This window comes from Bubalus bubalis, chromosome 3 (genome assembly GCF_019923935.1).
Source record: "Bubalus bubalis isolate 160015118507 breed Murrah chromosome 3, NDDB_SH_1, whole genome shotgun sequence".
NCBI classification, from domain to species: Eukaryota; Metazoa; Chordata; class Mammalia; order Artiodactyla; family Bovidae; genus Bubalus; species Bubalus bubalis.
Genome location: NC_059159.1, coordinates 36299445 through 36324519, shown reverse-complemented (window position 1 = coordinate 36324519; position 25075 = coordinate 36299445). Strand labels below are relative to the sequence as shown.

Here is a 25075-nt window from a genome sequence, read left to right as displayed (position 1 = left end):
GTACGCTCCAGCAGGCAGAAAAGGTGTCACAGAACAGTAGAGAAGCAGGCTGGAGTATGGACTAGTCTTGGAAGCATCACGCAAACTTTCTTTTTAGGTAAAAGTGACACTTGAAGGTCACGTGTGGAAAGGCCAGGTTCAGCTACTACAAAAGACGGGGAATGTGAGCCACTATTTGGATATTACAGGATACCCCCAAACTGGAGGAAACTGGGAGCCAGCAGACACCAGCCCCGAGCACTGAGGATGCAGTAGGCGGGAGTGGGCCCAGAAGATAAGAAGGGGAAGGGCACCCAGTAAGGATCAGACACTTCTGTAAGGTCTGGAGGCTGGAAGGCAGGACTGGAATCCCTCTCATGCCCACCAAAGACCAACATGTTGAGTCATTTTTGAGGGTCTGGCTCAAGAAAGCAGGTTTACCTTGCCCTGGCCTAGCCCAGGCTGCCAAGCACGTCCACTGTGAGCCAAATGCTTATAAAGACTAGGGCCAAGAAGACTTGGGTAGGGACCAGCAAGAGGCTTCCTGGGTGGGTGCTAAAGCCTGAGCCCTGAATCATCCTTCTGCTCCCTGGTTCCCCAGTTTCTGGCCCTGAGTGCCACATACGACCAGGAGACAGTGGGGGTGGGGGTGTGTGCTCAAAGTGGGATAAAGACAAGGGGGAAGATGAAAAAAGTAGAAAGTCATGACTAATAAGAACTTTACACCTGAGTTTTTTAGGAGAAAATTGGATTCTTGTGGGGAAAGCAAGCACCAGGGTCAGTGCTGCTGCTGCTGCTGCTGTCACTTCAGTCGTGTCCGACTCTGTGCGACCCCAGAGACGGCAGCCCACCAGGCTCCCCCGTACCCGGGATTCTCCAGGCAAGAACGCTGGAGTGGGTTGCCATTTCCTTCTCCAATGCATGAAAGTGAAAAGTGAAAGTGAAGTCGCTCAGTCCTGTCCGGCCCTCAGCGACCCCATGGACTGCAGCCTTCCAGGCTCCTCTGTCCATGGGATTTTCCAGGCAAGAGTACTGGAGTGGGGTGCCATTGCCTTCTCCGCCAGGGTCAGTGAGGCCAGAATAAAAATGTACCTGGAACATATAGAAGAGAAAGAGGCTGTATTCATTCTGGAGGGACAAAGTCCATGGGAATCGGCCAAGGATGCTGGGTCCCTAAGTGGCTCCACATTGCACCTTCACACCTGGGTCCCTAACATTCTCTGCACCCACTATGAAGACAGGACAAAAGGAAGCTCTCATCGCCCTGCCTCAGTTAGGCCTCCCTCAGTATCTGAAGGGGTTGGCAGGTGGCGCTAGCGGTAAAGAACCCATCTGCCAATGCAGGAAACATAAAGTGATGCGGGTTGGATCCCTGGGTCCAGAAGACCCCCTGGAGAAGAAAATGGCAACCCGCTTCAGTATTCTTGCCTGGAGAATCCCTGGGACAGAGGAGCCTGGTGGGCTATAGTCCATAGGGTCCCAAGGAGTCAGACACGACTGAAGCGACTTAACATGCATAGCATGCAGTATCTGATGTGTATGTGTTTGTGGGGGGGGGGGGGGGGTGTCCTAACCCAGCCATGTTTGACACGAGGTTGGGGGTGGGGTGAGGAGCAAGTCTCTCAGCCATTACTTTTCCAAGTTTTAGGCAACCTGGGGAAACTCTGGTCATTTATTGAAGGACTGCGCTCAAATCAGGTAGCGATCAGAAACTGAAGACTGACTGGGCTGCACTGGGTCCAGAGAAGCCCACTCCCCAGGAATGTCCCACGGCAGCCACCCAGGTCGACCTTCCAGGGCTCGGCCCAAGGTCTTCCCCAGGTCCCAGCCCACAAAAGCAGGGACTTTCTCCTCCGTTTGGAAGACTGACACACTCCCTCTTCCTTCAAGCTCCCCAAAAGTCCCGGCGACCTCGGGGAGTGTCCTCGTCCTGCTCCCGTCAACCCCGAGGTCTCTGACCTCCTCGGGAGGAGAAACTCGGGCATATCCGTCCTCTCGGCTTCCCCCAGGCCGGGGCCCCTTTATCTCCCTCGCAGCTGCGCTCGGGCCGGGAGGCGCGGCTCTTCCCCACAGCCGGCTCTGCGGCGGCTCGCAGGTTCGGGCTAGTCTGGGGCGGAGACTGGGAACGCCTGAATGTGGTGAGGAGGGCGGGGACGCGGGCCCATCTTTAAAGGCCCGGGACCGGCCCTGAGGCTCCTCGACACCTGCCGGCGGCCCCGGGCGGCCTCGAGAAGCGCGCACGGACCCGGCTCCCCTCGCTTCAGCCGCCGGGGTGGCCATGGGCCGCTACCGCATCCTCGTGGCCACCGGGGCCTCGCTCTTCGCCGGCTCGCACAACCGCGTGCAGCTGTGGCTGGTCGGGGCTCTCGGGGAAACGGAGCTGGAGCTGCAGCTGCGGCCGGCGCGAGGCCAGGTCAGCGGGCGAGCTGGGACGCGGGAGGCCGGCGAGGGGGCGGGATAGGGGGCGAAACGACGGCAGGACCATGTCCTCTGGGGCTTTCAGGTGTTGGGCCGCCGGTGCCTGGGCGGAGAGGATCGGGAGCCAGGGTCCAGGCAGGGTGCACACCCTTCTCCCTCCCCGACGGCCCTGGTCCTCACAGCCTCCAACTCCTTCAAGTGACCCGTGCCAGTGTCAGTATAGGATCTGAAGTCAAGCGGGATGCTCCTAGTAAGGAGGGCGCGGGGGGAGGTCAGTTAAATGACCGATTGAGGTGCTGATGCTAGGACATCAATTCAAGACACTGCGGGCCACGCGCCGGGCTCCCTCATTCTGCCGGTGCGGTAGGGGTGAGACCCACCGCGCAAGCGTCCGGAGGCAGAACGAGGAATGCTGTATTTAGAGGCCTTGCCAACCGAGGCTACACAAAGGTCCCCTCCTCTCTTATCTCCACCGCATTACTTACCCCCCACCCACCCCGGGAAAACGGCCTTTCCTGGAACCCTGCTACTGTCTCTGGGTTCTGGTCCCACAGAAGGAGGAGTTTGAACACGAAGTTCCGGAGGACCTGGGGCCGTTGCAGTTCGTGAAGTTGCGCAAACACCACTCCCTGGTGGACGACGCGTGGTTCTGCGACCGCATCACGGTGCGGGGCCCTGGAGCCTGCGAGGAGGCCGCGTTCCCGTGCTACCGCTGGGTGCAGGGTGACGGCGTGCTGTGCCTGCCAGAGGCCACCGGTGAGGGGCAGTGTCGGGAGGAGGGGTGCACGGTCCTGGAGAACAGATGGGAAAGGGTGGGATGGGGAGCTGAGGAAGGTCAGAGGGCCTTGAGGAAAGTGAGTGTTCAGCAAGTGTGGAGAAGGCAGGGCACTGGAAAGTTATAAAATGCCAAATTTATACACAGGGAAAAAAAGGCTGCAAGTGGAGCTGGACAGGGACATAAGTTCAGGTGTAGATCCCACCCTCCAAGATGAGGGCAGGGGATGGGAGTCGCAGCAATGATGGGAAACAGAAGTGCTGAAGTAAAAGCAGAAAGGAGATCTGTATGGGATGAGGAACAAGTTGGGGCAGGGCAGGTACAGGTAGCAAGTGGAATAGCGGATGGAGGCGACCCTGAGAGGAGACAGCTATGGGAAATAATAAACAATGTGACTTGGAGAGCTGGTTTGGTTGGAAAAACACGGAAGCAAACCATGAGGGACAGGGTGCACACTGACAGCGGGTGGGGTGAATGAGGACAGCCAATTCAGAATCTATTACCATGGGAAATAGTAAGAGAGATGATCACGGAGGAAAATGCAGGCCAGGGCAAGTAAGGATAGAAAGACATCACTTTGACACTGGTGAGTAAATATGCAGCTAAGAGCAGGAACAAGGTGATAATAGACTCTGAGGGTCTCAACAGAGTGAAATCAGAGAAAGAAAGCAAAGAGCTGTTCCTCATAGCTTTCCAAAGATGGCTGAGGTGTGGTAGGTGAGGTTCAGCACATATGAAATTAACCAGGGCAATATACAGAAGAAAACAGGTAAGGGCATATGGGTGACTAAGACTTTACCCCCCACCCCGCCCTGCCTTTTTTTTTGGCTACACTGCTCAGCATGTGGGATTTTAGTTCCCCAACCAGGGATTGAACCCGTGCCCCCTGCAATGGACTTGCAGAGTCTTAACCACTGGACTGCAAGGGATTCACAAGATTTTATCACCTTAATTACAGTGATTTTTCCAACAATAGATCCTGATGAAATAGGATCAAGTGGGGAAAGGCGAGTTAACGGACAAGAAAAGATGTCAAACGTGAGACTGTCTCAAGGCAAGAGATGAGGGTTGAGATTAACAAAACCCAGAGTACACAGTTGGCAATGACAAAGTAAATGTGTCTCAGAAATCAATGGAGTGATGCAAGGCCAGAGATAAAAGCAACAGAGAAGGGCCCATGACTGCTGAAAGGAAGATGAAGACAAGCGGGGGAGAGCCCAAGACCACAAAGACTGTGGCCAATTGTCTTAACATTTCCACAGCCCGCCTGGCAGGAAACAATGCATTGGATGTGTTCCAGAGACATCGAGAGAAGGAGCTGAAAGAAAGACATAAGATATACCGGTGACCACCCACCCACAGGGCCTCTCAGTGGTATCCCCCTTCCCTGACCCCACCCCCACTACTGACCTGGGCACCCTTCCTGAAGCCTTGTCCCCATTTCCTAGCTGGGCCACCTGGAAGGAAGGGTTACCTCTGACAATAGCTGCAGGCTGTGAAGACGATCTACCTGCAAATATGAGATTCCACGAGGAGAAGAGGCTGGACTTTGAGTGGACACTGAAGGCGGGGTGAGAACAGGCTTGGAGATCAGAGTGGCGAAAGGGCCGGGAGGTCTAAAAAATGGTGGTAGATGGTGAGGGGCTGAGGGATGGGCAAGTGGGTTCACGCCTTGATTCCTGTTCTAGGGCTCTGGAGATGGTCCTCAAACGTGTTTACACCCTCCTGAGCTCCTGGACCAGTCTGGAGGATTTTGATCTCATCTTCTGGGGCCAGAAGAGCCCCCTGGCTGGTCAGTGGTTCCCCACGTCTCTATAACCTGTTGATGGCCTCTCTTGATGTCCCGACCTTCACACTCCACAGTCCCTCATAAGTGTTTCACAGATGAGACTATATTGTGCTGGGTCATTTCTCAGAGGCCTCAAGATGAAAAGATAGGGACTGGATATGGGGTGGTCACATGCCTACATTGCTGGGGTAGGGCCTGGAGGAGGGACATCCCTACCATGTAAACCTCCTCCTCCACTCCACTCCACTCCACCCCGACCCCACAGAGAAGGTTCACCAGCGCTGGCGGGACGATGAGTTGTTTGGCTACCAGTTTCTCAATGGCGCCAACCCCATGCTGTTGAGACGCTGCACCTCTCTGCCCTCCCGGCTGGTGCTGCCCTCAGGGATGGAGGAGCTACGGGCCCAGCTGGAGAGAGAACTCCAGGTATCCCTCCCACCCTGCGCTGTTCTCACCTTGGCAGTGCAGCCAGAAGTGGTGAAGGGGAAGGACCAAAGATGAGTTGAGGAAGGGAGGCTGTGGTAACCCTTGGTCCAGACTCCAGTGCTGGAAAAACTAGAGGTGATACAGTATGTAGGGAAAACTCTGAGGAGCTCCCAGCATGGAGGAGAAACAGGATGGAGCCCCAGGGCACAGACAGGGCCAGTGGTGTTACCAGGGACAATGTCGTCTCCTGGTTGACGTCAGTGCCCTGGACACCAGTGTCCAAAGGGAGGAAGAAAGATGGAAAATGTGCCATCAGGGGGGTAGAACTCTGGGGGAGAACTGTGGAGGTTACTTGGGTTTGGAGGAGGTGAGCTGCAATAGAGGATGATGAGCGAGGCCAGATGTGAGCATGTCATGGGCATGTGGGCACTGGACTGGGCAGCAGTGCTGGCAGGGCAACCTCTGCGGATTCTTTGACACAGGAGGTGAGTTTTGGAGGAGTGAAAGAGCGTTTGCTGAGCTGGTGACAGCTGAACACAGGGAGCAGATCACTGCAGGATGGTGGGGTAGGGGCCTGGCCATGTGGACAAGGGGCCAGCGTGCACACTGGGCTGGGCAGGCCCGTTCTGAAACCGGACCTGCACAAGACGTCTACCTTCACTAGGCTGTTTGTCACTTAAAATGAGAGGAATCAGGCCAGATGCTCTGGTTCTGCCAATAAGACTCTGTAACTGACACAGGATGATGGCAAGAATCAAGATAAATGTCTTGAAATGTCTTCCCCCTTTGCCCCTGCCCTCTTGGGTTAGACTTGAAACTCAAAGGATGGATACATTCCTCCTTTCCCCAGAACGGTTCCCTGTTTGAGGCTGATTTCATCCTCCTGGATGGAATTCCAGCCAACGTGATCCGAGGAGAGAAGCAGTACCTGGCTGCCCCCCTCGTCATGCTCAAGATGGACCCCAGTGGGAAGCTGCTACCCATGGTCATCCAGGTGAGGTGCCCCAGGCACCCCCTCCCAACACTGCTGCTGTTCACCTCCACCTCTGCACCTGACGACCCACCCCCTGGTTCTTGGCTCCCAAGCTCCATCCTCACACAGTGAGACCTGTCCTCATGTCACTCTGCTTACAGCCCGGTTTTTCCTGACTCACCCAACTGGAAGGACTTGTTCAAGAGTCATAATGGCCTTTTGGAGTTCTCATCCTATATGCAGTGGTTCTTGAACTGCAGTGTGCCTCAGAATGACCTAGAGGACTTGTTAAAACACAGTTTGCTGGGTCCCAGCCTGAGACTTTCTGATTCAGTCCATCTGGGATGGGGACCGAGAATTTGCTTTTCTAAATTCCAAAGTGACGTGGATGCTTCAAGACTGGGAACACATTTTAAGAGTCACTAATTAATCCCTCAGTCCACTCTTTTCTCCCACTGTTCTCAATAGTCAGTTTAACAAACCCTGTCAATTATCTCATACACCCAGCTTCCCCTTCCATCCCCCACCATAACTCAGACCCCCATCACGTTTCTCCCAAACCACCATCAGGACCTCTTCACTGGACTCCCTGCTTCAGACCCCCTGCATTCACCCTGAAGACCATGATGGGTGCACGGTGCCACAGCAGTGAGAGGCAGGGTGGAAGGGGCCTCATTCTTCCTCCTCCTAATCCTCTAGATTACAACCTCCTGGATGGCAAAAATCGTACTTACTCATCTGTCTCCCCAAGATGGCTGACCATAAGGTCACACATAAAGTGGGAATTAAATGAAGGCTTAATTTCTTTTTCCCAGATCCAGCCTCCCAGCCCTATCTCCCCGACCCCCCCACTGTTCCTGCCCTCGGATCCTCCACTTGCCTGGCTCCTGGCAAAGACCTGGGTCCGAAATTCAGATTTCCAACTGCATCAGCTCCAATACCATCTGCTCAACACCCATCTGCTGGCTGAGGTCATCGCTGTGGCCACCATGAGGTGCCTCCCAGGGCTGCACCCTGTCTTCAAGGTACCACCTCTACCCTCCACGTCCTACTTCATTCAGACCCCAAAGAAAGGAAAGAGGCCAATATATGATACTGCATGTGTGCATGCTAAGTTGCTTCAGTCATTTCTGACTCTTTGCAGCCCTATGGACTGTAGCCCAGGCTCCTCTGTCCATGGGATTCTCCAGGAAAGAATACTGGAGTGGGTTGCCATGCCCTCCTCTGGGGGATTTTCCTGAACCAGGGATCGAACCAGAACTTTTACATCTCCTGCACTGGCAGGCAGGTTCTTTATCACTAGCACCACCTGGGAAGCCTCATCATATGATATTATAGCAGCAAAAAAATTTTATCACTTTGTAAAAGATGGGAGAACAGAAGAAAGAAAGACTGTATCAATATTTTGAGACTTGTGTTTTAATTGAGTCACTTAACATTTCTTCAGGACATATTACAAAGGAACCTTCTGAGATTCTCAGATCTGACAATCTAGCAATGGGCCGAGAGTACAGCCAGAATATTGCCAGTAAAACAAAAGCCTTGTTCCTGCCTTAGTAGATTACGATTTAGCCAGAAAGACACATGGTGCCCATAAGAACTACCCAGAGAACAATACCTGGACCTAGAATTTGAAATCACGAGACAGCTGGTAACACTAGAATATTGATAGAGAACGTTCCACCCCAACTGAGAGTGCGAAGTAGGAACAGAGCAAGAGGCAAAGAGAGTGGCCTAACAGGGTGCTTATCCCAGCCCAGGAGAGAAATGGAGAAAGACATGTGTTGGCAAGGTGGTGACAAGAATTAAAAAAAAAAAAAAAATCAAGGACTTCCCTGGCCATCCACTGGTTAAGACATCACACTTCCAATGCAGGGGGTACAGGTTCGATCCCTGGTCTGGGAATTAAGATCCCACATGCCACATGGCTCAGCTAAAAAAAATAATCATCATCAGACTTGGGGAAGGGAAGGAACAGTAGCTGCAGCAAGCTTGGGTATCAGAGCACAGACAGAAAAGTCAGAGGTCTAAGCTTCTACAACAGTCAGGAGCCTAAGGGTGGGTGTGGGAGACTGATCTAGAAATCCTGTAATTTTCTAAAAGAGTGAGCTCAGCATCTACTGCTCAGCTGACAGCAGCAACATAAGGCTCATGCTTGCTTAAAAATGTCCTCAAAATCTTGATGACATTTTAGATATAGAGAACAAGGCAAAAGGGACAAAACTGCATATGAACATATGCATATGAAACAAGCATATGAACCAGAGCAATTGTCAGAAACAGGAAAGCCAGGAAAGAAGCCAGCTGGGAAGCGAAGATGAGATTCAGTTTGAGGTTCATGGAATCGGAAGTGTTGGCAGGACACACAGGTGAGCACCTGGCAGGAAGAAGGACTGAACTGTACTTCAGCCGGGGGCCTGCCAGGTCCCTTAAAGCCTGGCCAGCAGTAGCTGTGGCCTCTCGGGAGGCTGGGGTGGCACCGACAAGATGGAGTCCGGTGTGATGAGCAGAATCTTGGATTTTACTCATCTCATGGTGCTCCTACACCACTCACTATCTTCTGCTCACCTTGGATAGGCTAAGCCTCTTTTCACACTGAAAATATCCCCCCTTTACGAGTTGAGCCCTGTGCCCACCTGTCTCCACTCCCAGAGCAACATCATGTCAAAGAGCTGCACTGTTATCAGCACACAGAGGAGAGCCAAGCTGGCCAATGTCCCAGAGGTGATCTGTGCAGGCTCTGGATTCAGACTGCCAAGGCCTGAATCCTGAGTCCTAACCTTTGTACAGGTGTGAGCTCAGTGTCCTCATGTCTAAAAGGGGACAAAAGGAACACCATGGTGGGGCTGCTAAAGGATAAAATGACCTAATAGCATAACACAGGCTAAAAGCTAGAAAAAAATTAGTTCTTGCAATTTTTATTATTATTACCTTTTTGGGGCGGGCTGTGCTGGGTCTTCATTGCTGTGCACAGGCTTTCTGTAGTTGTGGTGAGTGAGGGCTACTTTCTAGTTATGGTGCGTGGGCTTCTCACTGCAGTGGCTTCTCTTGTTGTGGAGGACAGGCTCTAGGGCAAGTGGGCTTCAGTAGTTGCAGCTTGTGGGCTCTAGAGCTCAGGCTCAGTAGTTGGCATATGGCTTAGTTGTCCCCCTGGAATGTAGGATCTTAGTTCTTGGACCAGGGATCAAACCAGTGTCCCCTGAATCGGCAGGCGGATTGTTAGCCACAGGACCATTGAGGAGGTCCCAATTATTATTAAGAATTGTTTGTCCTCAGGCTTCTCCTCTCAAGTGGATGTTGGGCTTTCTATGACACTCAGCAACTTTCATGAACTTTCTAAAGTTTCAGTCCAGTGTGAGCTGCTTTGACCTTCTGACCCCATAGTTCTCTCTGGCTCATTCTGAAGTCTCCAGCAACAACTACTTAGATAAATATCAACCCTTTGTGAAATCTGTACATAAACTGGGTGGAAATGAAAACAAAAAGGTCTGAGATAAAAAGAAATGCATGGAAGATCAGATAGCCTTTTTTAATAGCTAAGGAAAAGCTATTTCTTGAAAAGCTTGCAAAATAGAGGGAGTCTAACTGCCTAATTTGGGGTGGGAGGAGATTTGATGACAGCCTCTCTGCTGTCCTGGTGGCTCAGTTGGGAAAGAATCCGCCTGCAATGCAGGAGACCTGGGTTCGATCCCTGGGTTGGGAAGATTCCGTGGAGAAGGGAACAGCGACCCACTCCAGTATTCAGGCCTGGAGAATTTCATGGACTGTATAGACCGTGAGGTTGCAAAGAGTCAGACATGACTGAGTGACTTTCACTTCACCTCTGCTGCTTACACAGGTGGCACAGTATGGCTCCTCTTCACTGAAGGTACCCAACTCTACCCCTCAAAACCTGACAATGAAGCAACCAGGGGATGGAGGTGTGACTTTGGAAATAAGTAGAGAGATTAATTTAAGCTGTGAGGATGACAGAGTATAAAAGCAAATCAGCCGTGGAGTAGGAAATGGCAACCCACTCCAGTATTCTTGCCTGGAAAATCCCATGGACAGAGGAGCCAGGTGGGCTATGGTCCATGGGGTCGAAAAGAGTTAGACATGACTAAGTGACTGAGCACATCTGCACATACTATGATTTAAAATGGTTGTTTTCTTTTGTATTCCTACCAGAAGAGTCTGGGACTTCCAATGCTTCCATATCCTTGCCAATATGTTTAGTCTCTTTAAACTTTTGACCTTTTTAATAAATGTGTAGTATTAAAAAAAAAAAAAAAGCAAATTAGGGACCCTGGTGGTCCAGTGGTTAAGACTCCATGCTTACAATGCAGGGGCTGCAGGTTTGATCCCTGGTCAGGGAACTAAGATCCCACATGCCACACAGCCAAAGAGGGGAAGAAAAAAAGTAAAAGCAAATCAAAAGGGGCTGCTTCTCAAAGGCCACCTACACTCCAGGTGGAAATCATCAAGATAAATAACAGCTGCTATTCAAGGGCATCACTCATGTAAGCATCACTGTAGCCTCCTGAGACAAAAGGCAAAAGACCCTATAATCAGCCGCTGTTATCACATGAGGATAGGAGGTGAGAAAGGTCAACACTTAGAGGCTCCTGTACCTTGGACAAATATAAAATGACTGCTGAAGTGAAACCAGGTCAGTGTGGCTAGAGAGAATGACGACTCACAGAGGTGACAAGATCATGAGATGGGAGTGATCATGGAGACAGGAAGAGACCAGCCTGTCAAGGGAGGAAGCGTCAAGAGAAGAGAAGGCCATCATGCTGCCTACAAGGAAGGACCTGAGCATGTCCCCCATAATCAACCCCCTCTATTCTCCCCCATCCCAGCTCCTGATGCCACACATCCGCTACACGATGGAAATCAACACCAGGGCACGGACTCAGCTCATCTCAGACGGAGGCATATTTGATAAAGTGAGTGGGGCTGCATCACTGTCTGACTTTCTACCATCTCTTGCCACTTTCAAGATCCCAGACCAACCTGGATGAATGTCCTGACCCTTAAACCTATGAGCCCTTTATATCCATGTCTCTAAAATGTGAAAATGCCACATCTGAAAACCCTTTATATACTGTGCACTGGCTTCTTCCTCAAGGCCTTGCATCTCTCTTGTCCCAGGCAGTGAGCACCGGTGGAGGGGGCCATGTGCACTTGCTCCGCCGGGCCCTGGCTCAGCTGACCTACCGCTCCCTCTGTCCTCTTGACGATCTGGCTGATCGCCGCCTGCTGGGAACCCCGGGTGCTCTCTACGCCTGCGATGCTTTACGGCTCTGGGAAATCACTGCCCGGTGGGTGAGAGGGAAGCCAAGAAATGAGTCGGTGTGGGGGTGAGGTGGGGAGAAGGCGAGTGGGGCTCTGGTCCCAAGGTCAGCATGGGGCAGAAGGAACATGAAAACAAGAAAGTCCAGGCAGGAAAAGCAGAGGAAGGGATCCTGGGGAGAGATGAGGAAGCATGAGGAGTCAGTGGGTGGGGTCTGAGGAGCAGACTGGGGACAGACAGCATAGATTGGGAAAGCTGTGGATGCAAAGACTGAGGGATCTGGACAAATCAGCGGTTTTGTTAGAAAGAAAGGCTTTCAACAATGTCTGGGAATGCCTAGAACTAAGGACCCACGTGTCCTTCCTCTCTAGGCTAGTTTGTAGAAACAGCTATGAGTGACCCAAAAGGCAGGCCTAGAAGACTCGATACCCAGACGCAGCAACAGTAAGCTGGCCAGAGACCATGGAAAAGTGTAGAGGTCAGAAGCCAGAGCCTTCTCCTCTTAAGGAGCTCACCTCCCTTCTCCCTGGGGCAGGTATGTGGAGGGGATTGTCCACCTCTTCTACCATGGGGATGACGTTGTAAAAGGGGACCCTGAGCTGCAGGCCTGGTGTCGGGAGATCACTGAGGTGGGGCTGCTCCAGGCCCAGGAGCGAGGTGAGATCCCTCCCAGAGATGGGAGCTCCTCAGACACTCTGCCCAGAGCAGAGTCTGAGTTCAGAACCCCGCCCGCTCATCACACCCTCTGCCCTCCACTCTTCAAACATCTGAATACCATTTCCACCTCCTAAGACTCAGGACAATTCCCAATGCCCAAGGATCGGCCTCCTCAGAGACCCTGGCCATCATCCTTCACTTTCACCCCCTCCCCTAACCTGCCACAGCATGGCACCCCTCAGGAACAGTGGGGGATCTTCCCAAGCCCTGCTGGGGCTCACGTTCTCTCCTCGTGGCTGTCTATTCCTTCCTGAGGACATAAATGGGAACAGTTTTCCACCAAAGTCCATGATGACCCCTTCTGTTTTCCCTCTTCTTCTCCTGCCTCCCACTGTCCAACACACACAGAGAAAGTCCAGGCCAACTGCACAATGACCACAGTGCAAGGTCATTTCTAGATGTAAACACAACGCTCTACAGGCTTTGTATCAACCCTGAAGTCAGTGCCCCCTTGAGGCTCATGTCGCTTTGGCTGATCCAGCCTCCCCCACAATCAAGTCACTGCCTTTAGCACCCCTACTGGCATTCTATCCTCTGGGGAAGTAGCAGCCTTTCTTGGCTCTTCCTGGCTTACTCCTCCTCTAACACAGGCCAGCATGGCCTGCTCCAAATCTTCCTTCCGTCCCTGTCCCTCACATTTCACACTGACATCTCTGCCTCTGTGAGGTAACTACAGATATTTACTGGGAAGCTGCTGTGGCCAGCCTCTGGGGGTGCTGTGAGCACTAGCCTGACACTCGCCCTCAAGAGGGAGCGTCCCTCTGGAGCATCAGTGGCTGCACCACCCCCCTTCCAGGACCAAACTTTTTCTAGTACATCTGAGTCTGTCCCCTGGGTTCCACAGGCTCCCGGGAGACCCCTCCTCCTCTCCTTGGCCATCTTTTCCCCACCCAGCATCTACATTTGGAAAATGAAAATAAACATCCACATGTCAACTTTAGCCTCCAATAAGTGCTTCTCATTTTCTCTTCATCCACTCTCCCTCAATTCTCACAGCTCACCTTTGCCTCATTTTCTCAGCAGACTTTTTAGAAAAAAATGTGCTAAAATAAAAACAAACCTGAGATTAGCAGTTAGGAACCCAAGTTCAAGGTCAGCCTCTGCCTTTTCCCAATTACCACAGTCCTGTTGTTTGTTTAGCCGCTCAGTCGTGTCCAACTCCTATGAGATGGCCCAGACTGTAGCTCACCAGGCTCCTCTGTCCATGGGATTTCCCAGGCAAGGATACTGGAGTGGGTTGACATTTCCTTCACCATGGGATCTTCCCCACCCAGTGAACTGAACCCATGAACCCACACCTGCATTCTTTATCACTGAGCCACCAGGAAAGCTCTACAAGCAGTTTAATCTCTTTTGTCTTTGATTTTTTTTTAATCTATAAAAAGGTAGTGATTACATTTGTTCACCTTAACTGACAGGATTACTGGGTCTCTGAGCCCCACCTCCACCATAAATTGAGTGGCTTGAACATAATCTTTGCAGAAAGCCTCTCTTGCCTGTGACATTGTAAATCTATAACTTTGCTTATCTTTCATATTATAAATTAGACACCTGCAATTCCCTGTCTGCAAACAAAAGGAAACATCCCTAAATTCTCAACCACTTTTTGAGGCAAAGGGTTTCTGATCATTCAAACCTTTTCAGCTCCCCCTCCACCCTTCCAAAGTAACAATAATTGCTTATTGGAAGACTTGTTCCACACCAGGTGATTAACTCATTTATAAAGTAAGTATCACTCACATTTTACAGGTCAAGAAATTGAGGTTCAGAGAGGTTAAGTAACCCAACTGTACTACTTGAGTCTGAGTTGAAGCCCACGTCTGATGCAAATATATTTCAACAAATGAACTAAACAAACATCCATCAATTCTAAAATCTAGACATCTGAAGACATCGGCCTTTATTTCTCTCCTCTCAGACTGTAGCCTCTAAATCCTGCTCCTTTTCTGCCCAGGCTTCCCTGTGTCCTTCCAGTCCCAGAATCAACTCTGCCATTTCCTTACCATGTGTGTCTTCACGTGCACTGCTCAGCATGGGGCCATCAACCAGGGCCAGGTATGGAGCGCTGAAAGCCCAGACCCCTGAAGGCAAGTGTTTGGACTTGGGATGCCCATGGGAGAGATGGGGGTTCAAACCCTAAGTACTAGGATCCTAGGGTTGCAGTTTCTTCCCCCAGCTGGACTGGTATGCCTGGGTCCCTAATGCCCCATGCACAATGCGGATGCCCCCACCCACCACCAAGGAAGATGTGACAATGGCCACAGTGATGGGCTCACTACCTGATGTCCGACAAGCCTGTCTTCAAATGGCCATCACATGGCATCTGGGTCGCCGTCAGCCAGACATGGTAAGAGAGGACTCTGGGGAAATGGAAATGACAGTTGGAAGGGAACAGCAGAGTAGGGCAAGGCTCTAAGTGTCTCTGCCTTTGAACTCAAAACTGACTAGATCCTTTGTTCTTTCTTAGGTGCCTCTGGGGCATCACAAAGAAAAGTATTTCTCAGACCCCAAGGCCAAATCTGTACTAAACCAATTCCAAACAGATCTGGAAAACTTGGAAAGGGAAATTACAGCCCGCAATGAGCAACTTGACCTGCCCTATGAATACCTAAAGCCCAGCCACATAGAGAACAGCGTCACTATTTGAGCTCTAGGGCGCCCCCCATAGGCAGACAGCAGATCAGCTCTGGGACTGACAATTCCATCTTGAGTTTCAGTTCAGTTCAGTTCAGTCCCTCAGTCGTGTCCGACTCTTTGCGACCCCATGAATTGCGGCACGCCAGGCCTCCCTGTCCATCACCAACTCCCGGAGTTCACTCAAACTCAAGTCCATCGAGTCGGTGATGCCATCCAGCCATCTCATCCTCTGTCGTCCCCTTCTCCTCCTGCCCCCAATCCCTCCCAGCATCAGAGTCTTTTCCAATGAGTCAACTCTGTGTTGCTGTTCAGTTGCTAAGTCGCATCTGACACTTTGCAACCCCCAGCACTGTAGCACACCAGGCTTCTCTGTCCTCCGTTATCTCCCAGAGTATGCTCAAATTCATCCTGCTGCTGAGGTTATTTCCTTTCCCAATTAAACCACCTACATCTGTATCCTGTGAGCCCAAAGGCCTTTGCAGGCGTGCATGCTGAGTCACTCAGTCATGTCCAGCTCTTATGTGACCCCCATGGACTGTAGCCCACCAGGCAAGAATACTGGAGTGGGTCACCATTTCCTATTCCAGGGGATCTTTTCAATACAGGGATCAAACCTGCGTGTCCTGCACGGGCAGTTGGATTCTTTACCATTACACCACCTGGGAAGCCCCTAAGGAAAGGGTCTGATAATATGTTAGGCTTTGGAGGCCACACTGACTCTTGTCACAGCTATTCAACACTCCTGTTGTAGCACAAAAGCAGCCACAGGCAACGTGTAAATGAATGTGACTATGTTCCAATAAAACTTTATTTATGGACCGTGAAATATGAACTTCTTGTGTCACAGAATATTCTCTGTTCAGTTTAGTAACCATTTTAAAATGCAAAAAGCACAACAACAAAACCCCGTGGATTTTCGCCCTCAGGGGCAGTACCTGCACCAGGGTGCCCCTGAAGCAGCCTGAGGCACTGACCTTATCTGAGAAACATCCAGAGAATGTTGGGGGGTGGGGGGGTGGTAAGGGAGGGAGGGTGGGCAAGATTTCTTGGAGAAATCGACCACCTCAATTCATCCTCCTTTCCCAGAAGCTTGACTTCACGCTTGGTGGCCAACTTAAAAATTCCTGACTCTACCTTGGCAGCTTTCCCTCCACCCCTGTTTCTCCTATTCATACACCTACCCCCAAAGTCCCCGAATGAGAATGGTGCTTCTAAGGCAAAAGAAAAACTTTTCACTCCAAAATGGTTTCCTTCCAGACAGTCTCAAACAAAAGAGACACAAAATACATGTCTGAAGGTCACTTCCTCAGGAGCTTCAGTGCCCTGGGGTCTCTAAGTGCTTCCCAGGTTCCAAGTGCTCTTTCAGGATCCTTTAAAGAACAATACGTACAAAATAAAGGGGAAAATATCACAAAGTTATGCTAACCACTGGCAGTGTCTGTCTGGTTCTGGGGTCTTGGGATCAAAATGACCCCTCTCAATTATACTATGACCACTGTCCTCACTAGAAAAGGTACAAAAAACTCAGGGAAAAATTATTTTCTTCAAACACCACTATTCCCCTGAATAATGTCTATAGACCTGTTTCTCACCAGTGCTGCTGCTGCTAAGTCGCTTCAGTCGTGTCCAACTCTTAGCGACCCCATGGACTGCAGCCCTCCAGGCTCCTCCGTCCCTGGGATTCTCCAGGCAAGAGTACTGGAGTGGGGTGACATTGCCTTCTCCGTTTCACCAGTGAGGTATACAAAATTTTTCTTTGGAAGGTACATAACCTATTCATATCTTTAAATCTTGGACTCTATCGTGTTCAAAGTTTCCGTCTTCTCAGTTTACAGTAAGGAAGAAAAGTGACATTTCTGTGCACTTATTGCCTTCTCCAGCACACTTGGCAGGGCCACTCACCTTAACAGTTTGTTCGTTGAGTCCGCTTCCCCTGGACTTTCCTAACGCCCATATTTTTCCTGGATTTGGTATCCAAAACTCTTCAGTATTCCATGTTTGGTAACAAAACGTTACTTAAGGATCTCCAATGCCAAGAACTCTCAGCAATTTTAAAGCGTTCTAGCCACGACAGCACGCCTGGGCTTGGGAAGGGGTTGCCATCTCCTTTTACCGTGTCAGAGTGTCTATTTCAAACGGTACGGATGAGTAGAGAGGAGACAGAAGCGTTCTCTCGGTGTAAATCTGTCTCAATTACCATTTTCCCAGCGCAGGACACCACTCAAAACTAAGGTATATGAGACCAAAATGACATAATCTCAATCCTCGGCTGCTGACAGCCCATCGCCAAGTTTACCTGGAGCTCCGCCAGAGATAAACGCTGTTCCAAAACCGGGCTACCCGTTCTTCCTCGTCAGCTGACTTGACAAACTTGGTCACGTGACACCATGGTTCCTCCCATTCCAAACTGGAGAGGGGGGTACCCAAGAAATCGGAGGACTTTGCTCCTACAAAACTCGAGCCCCAGTTATTGATCCATACTGGTCAATAGTGGACTCTAATTTCAGAAATACCGCCCTTCTCCTCGGAAGTCCCGAGAGGACCCGGAGGCGCCAGCGTTCTCCGCCTGGCTGCCCTCCCCCCCGGCCCGATGGTTGAGCCCGGAGGCTACGCCCCCTCGGTCTCCCTCACAGCTCTACGTCCTCCGCAGCTCGAGCCCCCAAGTCCAGCTCTTTTTCCAGCTCCTACGGCCTTCCTTTCACCGATTTCCTGCCTGGCCCATATCTAGGCGATCCCCGACTCCTTTCTTCATGGCGTCGCTTCTGTGCTGTGGGCCCAAGCTGGCCGCCTGTGGCATCGTCCTCAGCGCCTGGGGAGTGATCATGTTGGTGAGGGGACTGCCGGGCGACAACCGGAGAGGAGAGGGCCTGAGGGGCTCAGTGTCGGAGGGCTGGAAGGCTAGGAGACTCCAGGCCTTGAAAAGCAGCGAACAGGCTGGAGGGGGTAGTTGATTAGCCTCTGGAGAATGAGACAGAAGTGGATTGAGAAATGGGGATTTGGAGGGGCGAGGGGAAGCTGGAGCTTGGAATGGGAGCCGGGGCTGGTAAATCTGGAGTACCCTCAAGGTAAAAGGAGACCTAGGTTCTTGAGAGATCCTTGAGCTGAATGGAGGGCAGTGGGGAGAGGGACCGCTTGTTCCCGAAATGGATAGCTAGGCCTTATTTCCTCAGGACTCTACCCGCTCCACTAAAGGGAGAAATAATATGGAGAAGTGCCGATTCCCTCTACCCCCGCCCCTTCGCCCTGTCCCGTGATAATGACGCCTCCAGAGAGGAGGATAATCAGGGTTCCTGGGTTGTTCACTATTCCTGCCCTTGCCCCAACCACGTCTTCTCTGTGTCACCATTCAAGCTCTATTCCAGGTGACCGGAGTCCAGATCCGGGAACAACCATCCCTAATCCCAGCTCATTCTGGTAATTCCCAGACCCAGATGTTGTGGCAACATTCGAAGTGGGAGGAGTTCAGGCAGCGACCAGGTCAGATGCCTGAGTTAAAACAACCTACCCTTTCTCTTTTTTCAGATAATGCTCGGAATCTTTTTCAATGTCCATTCTGCTGTGCTAATTGAGGACGTCCCCTTCACGGAGAAAGATTTTGAGTAAGTTGGAGAGGCAGGGGATGGGTCAGAATTGGGGGCGGGGGGAGGGGGCGGAGAATGGCAGGAGGCTAGACACTTGGGACCCGGTGCCTGGGAAACTGGGTGCTCTCTCTAGCACCCAGGAACAGTCTTGGGAGTCAGACCTCAGAGACCATCCTAAACCCACCGCTTTAGATGTGGCTGTTAAGAATTTTACTGGACTTCTCTGTGCCTCCGTCCACCCCTGCAAAGTGGATGCTATAACAAAACTCACCCCAAAGGGTTATGAAGATTGAATAATACACGTTAAAGCGTTTAAAACGGTACAGGGCACCTAGTAAGTGCTCCGCAAATGTTGTATGCTGTTAATGTTTGATATTTCTCTGCCTAATCCCCACCCCTAGGAATGGCCCCCAGAACATATACAACCTTTACGAGCAAGTCAGCTACAACTGTTTCATCGCGGCGAGCCTTTACCTCCTCCTCGGAGGCTTCTCTTTCTGTCAAGTTCGGCTCAATAAGCGCAAGGAATACATGGTGCGCTAGAGCACGGTCGCGCTCCCCCTCTCCAGCTCCCTCCTCTATTTAAAGATTCTCCTCACCAGGTCACAGCCCCCGCCCCCCATTCTGGCGCCCTCTGCGGACTAGGTTTTCTTGGCGAGAGACTCAATCCCTTGTTCTCCAAACTGGCGCCCGGCTCCTGTGGAGGGAGGTTGGGGTTGGCCGTTCCCTGTCCCTCCGGCCCCCTCGCCTCGTCCCGTTCCACAATAAAGAGAAACTGCTCTCTTAAGACTCGTGTGTGTGTCTGGGTTAGAAGGCGGGTACCCGGGTTAGAGGTCGGCCTCCAAATAGGGAATCCCGACCCCTCGACGGAAGTGGAGTGAAACCGGGCCGGAAGTGAGGCGGCGTCTTCCACTCTCCTTCCCGCGCGCCGAGGCGGCCTAAGTAACCGCGGCTGGTGAGGCGGTGAGCGCCCAAACTGGAGCCAATCAGCTGCGGGGAGGGGCGGGACTTCCTGCGCGGGGGCCGGAGCCGTTGCACCGCCTGGCTTTTCGTGGTCCCGGCTCCGAGGTAGCGGCAGCGGCGGCGTCTCCGTGAGGAGGCGCGCGGGGCCATGACGTCAGCGTCCACAAAGGTTCGACCTCCCTCGCGGACAGCGCTCCCTGGCGGCCACGGGAGGGCGGGCCCCCCAGTTGGCTCGCGGCTCTTCCGTCCCGGGCGGGGGGCGGGCGGGAGTCCAACCTGGGGTGGGGCTAGGGGCTCCGGGCGGGACGGCGCGGGGCTGTGCGCCGGCCCCCCGTAACGCTGCCCCGCCCCCAGGTCGGAGAGATCTTCTCCGCGGCGGGCGCCGCCTTCACGAAGCTCGGAGAGCTGACGATGCAGCTGCATCCCGTGGCCGACTCTTCCCCCGCGGGGTACGTGAGCCCGGGCTGGGGACCTGGACGCTGAGAGCAGACGCTGGGACTCGATCACAGACACCGACACTCTTCTAGGGCAGGGACAGATGTTAGTTTCCCTTCGTGCCTGGCACAGCGCAGAGTAGGTCTTAATAAATGATTATTGAATGAATGAATGAATGACAGATAAACCACAGACTGAGGCTCGTAATCCGGACTCATTTCACAATTCTGTCCTGCTGCGCATTGGCAGAGCATAGACCATCACCACTACCCATTCACCCCAAATCATGTGGAATTCCGTCAGATTGCAACAGATTGTGTTTAGGGGTTCTGTTTGTAAGACACCCCCCCCCCACTTGTTGAATTAGTTTCAGTGGGCTGTTTACAGCAGCTGTTTCACGTTGATGGGGGAGCCGTTTTCTTCTAAGGTTGTTGCATTATCGTTTGGATGGGAGTCCTCAGGGTTCCCACAGGGCCTTAAGAATTTTTTTGCTTTTTTTGTTTGTTTTTTAAAGAGGACCTCTTTATGGAAGGGGCCCTGGACATTGCAGGGAGGAGGCTGGTTGCTGTGGAATGCGTAGCCTGTGGGCTGGCTCCACATCCCTCCTCCTCCCACTTTAGCTATTGCCCTCTCCCCTTCTGACAGTGCCAAGTGGACGGAGACGGAGATAGAGATGCTGAGGGCTGCTGTGAAGCGATTTGGGGACGATCTTAATCACATCAGCTGTGTCATCAAGGAACGGACAGTGTGAGGGAGGGCTGGCTGGCAGAGAAAGGGCGGGTGGGCAGCTTTCTTCCTCCATACCCATTTGTTCCATCTTCCTCAAACTCCCTTCCAGCTCAACATCTTTCCTACTCTGTGAGTCCCTCGAGAACTGAAAGAATAAAAGAATTGTCACAATTGGTCAGAAGTTAACTAAAATGCTGTGGTCATCAGGACCTTACATGAATTTAGTTTTAGGTTACCCAGTAGTTTAAGATACCCAGTAATTGAATTTGCTAATAGGAATCCCCTGGTTACTTATACGGATCTTTTGAACACTCCTGTGGTGTTTCCAGAGATATTATGATCCTGAACTAGTCGATCAGGATCTGTTAATAAGTTTCAATCTACCTGTAGGTCACCCAGGCTAACCTGGTAGCCTTCCACATCCATACATCTCTCCCACAAGAGAATTAGGGGGTGGGCCTTTCCCACTCCTCAGTTGAGGGACTCCACTCTTCACGCTCCATTTGCCCTCATTGGCTGCAAAGCTTCCAGGAAAACAAGAACCGTAGCAAAGGTCGTTGAGGCCTTCACCTGAATTCCTATGAAGGGGCTCCCTAGTGTTCCTTCAGAGTGGCCCATCTCCCCTGCCCCCACCCCCTTATTCCCTCAGCCTTTTTTATGACTCCCTTCCTAACTTGCTCTCTCATCTCTTTAGGGCTCAGATAAAGGCCACCGTGAAACGAAAGGTATATGAAGACTCTGGTATCCCCCTTCCAGCCGATTCACCCAAGAAAGGGCCCAAGAAGGTGGCATCTGGTGTATTGTCGCCTCCTCCAACTGCTCCTCCACCAAGCAGCTCCAGTGTCCCCGAGACCGGGGGTCCCCCCATAAAGAAACAGAAGGCTGGTGAGGGCTGTGGAGTTGTTGCCTGGGGATTAGATGTCTATCCGCGGTTCAGTGAGAGAGTTGGGCTTTGGTCAGAGGACAGATCTCTTTTCCTCTCCCAGTGAAGCTTCCAGAAACTGGCTGGGGTGGGGAAGGGAGGGAAGGAGAGGTTGAAACTTTGGGAAGTGGGTGGGGTGGGGGGAGAACCATCAGGGAACCTAGTACCTAGCTTGTGCCCCCCTCCCAGATGTGACACTCAGTGCTCTGAATGACTCGGACGCCAACAGTGACCTGGTGGATATTGAGGGGCTAGGAGAAACTCCTCCAGCCAAGAAACTCAACTTCGACCAGGGTAGGAGTCCTCTTCCTCCCACAACAGCTAAAGGGATGGGGGATGGTGGGGAGGGTCTCAGCAGGAGCCCCCTCCTGTGAACTGGGGAAGAGAAAGTTCCCTGCTATGCATGCAGGGGTCAGGTCTGTAAGGAGCCAGGTGCTCTGGGGAGGCGGGAGTCCTACTTGGGACTCGCTCCATCTCGGCCCATTTTACTTCCTGTTCCAGACAGCCTGACCCTGGATTCTGGCCTTCTCTTGACCTCCGCTGATCCTCCTCTGCTCTCATGCTGAGCCTTCCACCTCTGACCCCTCTCACTGTTCACCCTGGACCTGTGGATCGCCTGGGACTCTGAGCAAGGCCTGCATGTGACAGGGTGGAAAGGCTGCCGGGGCAGCCCACCTTGCTGTTCTTGTATGAGCATCTGCACCCCAACGCCTGGGTCCCCCCGCAACTGATGGACGTTTTTATACAAAAAACAATAAAGATCTCCCTCTCAGCCTGGTGCTTTCCGCCTGACATTACTGGAGTACGGGGGACACTTCTCTCTCGGCTTAGCCCCTCCTCGGCAGCTCTCACCACCCTGCCTGGAGCAGCACAGCCAATATTGGCAGGCTTTCTTCCCAGTGCCAATATTTCTGTGCTGCTAGAGCCAGGGGAGCTGGGCGTGGGCAACAAAGACTCCACTTTGCTCTCTGGAGGCAGCACGTACTCCGGGGTCTCTGGCAGCCAGTACTCCTGAGACTGCTCTGGGGACTTCAGAGGGGCAGCTTCCAGGGCTTTCACACCTCCCATTCCCCGCCCCACCCCACCCCACCTCCCACCTCACCAGAAGGCCCCAGATGTTTTCTGTGTCGCTTCTCCAGGGTGGCCTCCCGGGCCAAGCCTCAGCGGTGCCTCCCCCACCCTCGCTCTAACACCACAGTGTGGTTTGGACGTGGCCACAGTGCCGTACAAACCACAGTGTGCTGCTGGGGCGGGAGCAGGACTGGGGTGGGTTGAGAGAAAGGGAGCACAAGACAGTGCTGTGAAGAACCCCCACCACCAAGGGTGGGGAGAGAGAAGGCTGAAAGGCAAACATGGCCCCAAGAAGGGTTGGGGAAAACAAGAAACTAGAGCTAGGAGCTGAGCAGGCAACTGAAGGGAGAGGGGCCTATGGGGTGAGCTTACAGTGTAGTAAGACTGGAACCATCTTCCCTGTAGGAACTCTGCTCAAGGGATCCCTAGTGTGTGGTGGGGGTGGGATCTGAGGAAATAGGGAATGACTGTGGAGGACCAACAGACTGCCTCTCGACTCAGCAAGGGCAGGGACCCAAGGCTTCCTGTGTCTGTTCCTCCCCTGCCTGGGTCAGAACCCAAGAGAAAGCAAGGAAAGACAGAAGGCCAAGGACAGCAGTGTTGGGAGTTGGCAGTCCAGAGGTGGTGGGGCCGGAAGATGGTTGGGAGAGGGGGGCCGGAAGTCGCCCTGGGCCCTGGGCCTGCCACAAGATGGAGGCCAAAGGCAGGAAATGGAGGCCAGGGGGAAAGGGGAGCAGCAGGGCCCAGGAAGAGGGCCTTCTGGACCTGGGGGCCAGGTATTCAACCCCCGGGACTGTCCCCACTCCTCATGGCCCCCCAGGACCCAAGTCCCACCCCCCGCGACAACCCCTACCAGCCTATTCACCAGGCCCAGGAAGGCGGGCCCACCCCAGAAAGCCACGTTTAAGCTGACAAACATGCCTCTCCCCACCCCCACCCTAGGCCTTCCCTCAGCCTTTTTCTCCTGTCCAGGACTTGATTTTTAAAAAACACCCCCCAGAAAGCAAAATCCAAGGGCCAAAATCCCTTCCGCAAATCAAAATAATATCCTCTAAAACCCAAAAGTTATCCTCCCTTTACCACCCCCTCTTCCGACACACCCCCCAAAACTCTTAGCAATCAAAAAGATCTAAGATGGTGGTGTAAGCAGTCTTTTTAGGCCCCAGGGGATGCCAGACCCCCTCAGACGAGACCCCTATCTGTCCCACATCAAATTCGGCCAAGGCTTCCTGCTCTTCACATCCCCCTCCATAACCCCAAAACTGAACAGCTGCCCCCAGCTCCCATCCTCGGCAGAGCCTTTGTGGGGATGGATGAAACAGAAATCAAACACTATACTAACGGCTGGGGATGTTGGGGGGCCCTCTGGTCTCAGTCTTTGGCTTCCATCTGGGGGACTACAGTTTCGGGGTGTAAGAGAAAGCCTCTTCAATCATCCCCCCAATTTCAAGACTGACAAAGCCCAACCCCACCCCAGCACGCACCTCCAAACCTCCCCCCCAACCGCCACGTCTCTCCTGAAAACAGGGGACACTTTCCTCCCCACTTACCTCAGCTACTCTCCCCTGAGATCCTGGTCCCCTATTTTGAAGGGAACAAAATTTGGGGTGCATCCCTCACATTTGGGGTGCAGGAGAAAGGAGCCGCCCCAGTCGCATCGCTGGCCTCCTTCCTCTCGGCTGGCTCAGGGAGTGGGGAGTGCCCTAGGGAGGGGGGACCCCCACAAGAGAGCACAGGAGGGGGTTCCTCCACTTCCAGTCAGAATTGGGGACACCCCCCCCAAACCCGTCCCAGCCCATCCGTCTCCAACTCGGCGGGAGAGGCAGCTGCAGTGCCCCAGTCAGATTCCCCCAACACTACATTCCTCACCCCATCTAGAGGGGTCCCGGGGGCCCCAAAAAATCCCAAAAAAATCTAGGATGTTGGCAGGACGGTCCTGGACTAGCTCCCCAAATTTGGGGTCCTCAGATCCCCCCGTTTTTTCAGGAAAATTCCGTCTTTCACCTGCCTCCCGCCAGCCCTGCTCTGTCCCGATGCCAATTTTGGAAGTCACTCCCTCCTTCCTCCTCCCGTCTCTCCAGGCCCCCCCGCTCGGGGGCTAGGGTCCAGGACACCTGGCTTCCAGGCCGGGGGAGGGGGGCACTCCTCGAAGGGCTAGGGGCCAGGAGGTCAAGCTCATAGCCCCAGTCTTAGGGAAGCAGGAAAGCCCGATCCTCCCTTCCCCTCCCCCCTGGCTGGTCTCCGTGGTGGTTTAGGAAAGCCTGGAGGATTGGAATCTGCCATTGCTGTTGCACAGGCAGTTTTTTTTTCCTTGGGTTGGGGGGGTGGGCGGTGGGAGGGAGAGAGGGGAGGAGAGCTGAAGAGAGCAGGGACCGGGGTGTGCAG

General features: G+C 52.8%; 3 protein-coding genes and 1 long non-coding RNA gene across 16 annotated transcripts in view; 3 read left to right on the top strand and 1 right to left on the bottom strand.

Annotated features, from left to right (window-relative positions):
* Positions 1–17460, bottom strand: part of LOC102398273 — a 111962-nt gene extending 94502 nt beyond the window's left edge. For all 5 annotated transcript variants that reach the window (XR_006549599.2, XR_006549597.2, XR_006549598.2 and 2 more), the window contains exons 1-2: positions 16892–17460; positions 14632–14712 (exon numbers count right to left, since the gene is read on the bottom strand). This is a non-coding gene — a long non-coding RNA (uncharacterized LOC102398273). The remainder of the gene's footprint in view (positions 1–14631; positions 14713–16891) is intronic.
* On the top strand, positions 2258–15183 carry ALOX12 (arachidonate 12-lipoxygenase, 12S type). 2 transcript variants are annotated; one of them, XM_006060101.3, is made up of 14 exons: positions 2258–2392; positions 2952–3153; positions 4435–4516; positions 4621–4743; positions 4861–4964; positions 5227–5387; positions 6238–6381; positions 7176–7385; positions 11202–11288; positions 11494–11663; positions 12171–12292; positions 14307–14407; positions 14529–14699; positions 14820–15183. In XM_006060101.3, exons 1-14 carry the CDS (start codon positions 2258–2260, stop codon positions 14997–14999), a joined length of 1992 nt encoding a protein of 663 aa, XP_006060163.1. In that variant the 3' UTR covers positions 15000–15183. The 2 variants fall into 2 exon arrangements, with proteins under 2 accessions (XP_006060163.1, XP_006060165.1); XM_006060103.3 differs by lacking the exon at positions 14820–15183 and having other exon boundaries at positions 14307–14439; positions 14529–14663.
* A 200-nt stretch (positions 17461–17660) lies between the features above and the next one.
* RNASEK (ribonuclease K) lies at positions 17661–19357 on the top strand. Its single transcript, XM_006060116.3, has 3 exons — positions 17661–17817; positions 18512–18588; positions 18972–19357. Exons 1-3 carry the CDS (start codon positions 17740–17742, stop codon positions 19111–19113), a joined length of 297 nt encoding a protein of 98 aa, XP_006060178.1. The 5' UTR covers positions 17661–17739; the 3' UTR covers positions 19114–19357.
* A 127-nt stretch (positions 19358–19484) lies between these two features.
* C3H17orf49 (chromosome 3 C17orf49 homolog) lies at positions 19485–22391 on the top strand. Of its 8 annotated transcripts, none has more exons than XM_006060117.3 (6): positions 19485–19702; positions 19888–19982; positions 20614–20715; positions 21392–21582; positions 21791–21913; positions 22121–22391. In XM_006060117.3, exons 1-6 carry the CDS (start codon positions 19682–19684, stop codon positions 22183–22185), a joined length of 597 nt encoding a protein of 198 aa, XP_006060179.1. In that variant the 5' UTR covers positions 19485–19681; the 3' UTR covers positions 22186–22391. The 8 variants fall into 8 exon arrangements, with proteins under 8 accessions (XP_006060179.1, XP_006060182.1, XP_025136524.1 ...); XM_006060119.3 differs by having other exon boundaries at positions 19491–19702; positions 22125–22391; XM_025280738.2 differs by having other exon boundaries at positions 19541–19702; positions 21809–21913; positions 22125–22391.
* Positions 22392–25075: the final 2684 nt, after the last annotated feature.

Excerpts from the sequence above, each read along its gene's own strand:
- ALOX12 (XM_006060101.3), top strand. The coding sequence starts at position 2,258 with ATGGGCCGCTACCGCATCCTCGTGGCCACCGGGGCCTCGCTCTTCGCC. Across the intron at positions 4,517-4,620 it reads GAAAGACATAAGATATACCG|CTGGGCCACCTGGAAGGAAG; the intron begins GTGACCACCCAC and ends CCCATTTCCTAG. Across the intron at positions 11,289-11,493 it reads ACGGAGGCATATTTGATAAA|GCAGTGAGCACCGGTGGAGG; the intron begins GTGAGTGGGGCT and ends CTCTTGTCCCAG.
- RNASEK (XM_006060116.3), top strand. The coding sequence starts at position 17,740 with ATGGCGTCGCTTCTGTGCTGTGGGCCCAAGCTGGCCGCCTGTGGCATC. Across the intron at positions 17,818-18,511 it reads CCTGGGGAGTGATCATGTTG|ATAATGCTCGGAATCTTTTT; the intron begins GTGAGGGGACTG and ends CTCTTTTTTCAG. Across the intron at positions 18,589-18,971 it reads TTCACGGAGAAAGATTTTGA|GAATGGCCCCCAGAACATAT; the intron begins GTAAGTTGGAGA and ends CCCCACCCCTAG.
- C3H17orf49 (XM_006060117.3), top strand. The coding sequence starts at position 19,682 with ATGACGTCAGCGTCCACAAAG. Across the intron at positions 21,583-21,790 it reads CATAAAGAAACAGAAGGCTG|CTTGTGCCCCCCTCCCAGAT; the intron begins GTGAGGGCTGTG and ends CCTAGTACCTAG. Across the intron at positions 21,914-22,120 it reads GAAACTCAACTTCGACCAGG|ACAGCCTGACCCTGGATTCT; the intron begins GTAGGAGTCCTC and ends TTCCTGTTCCAG.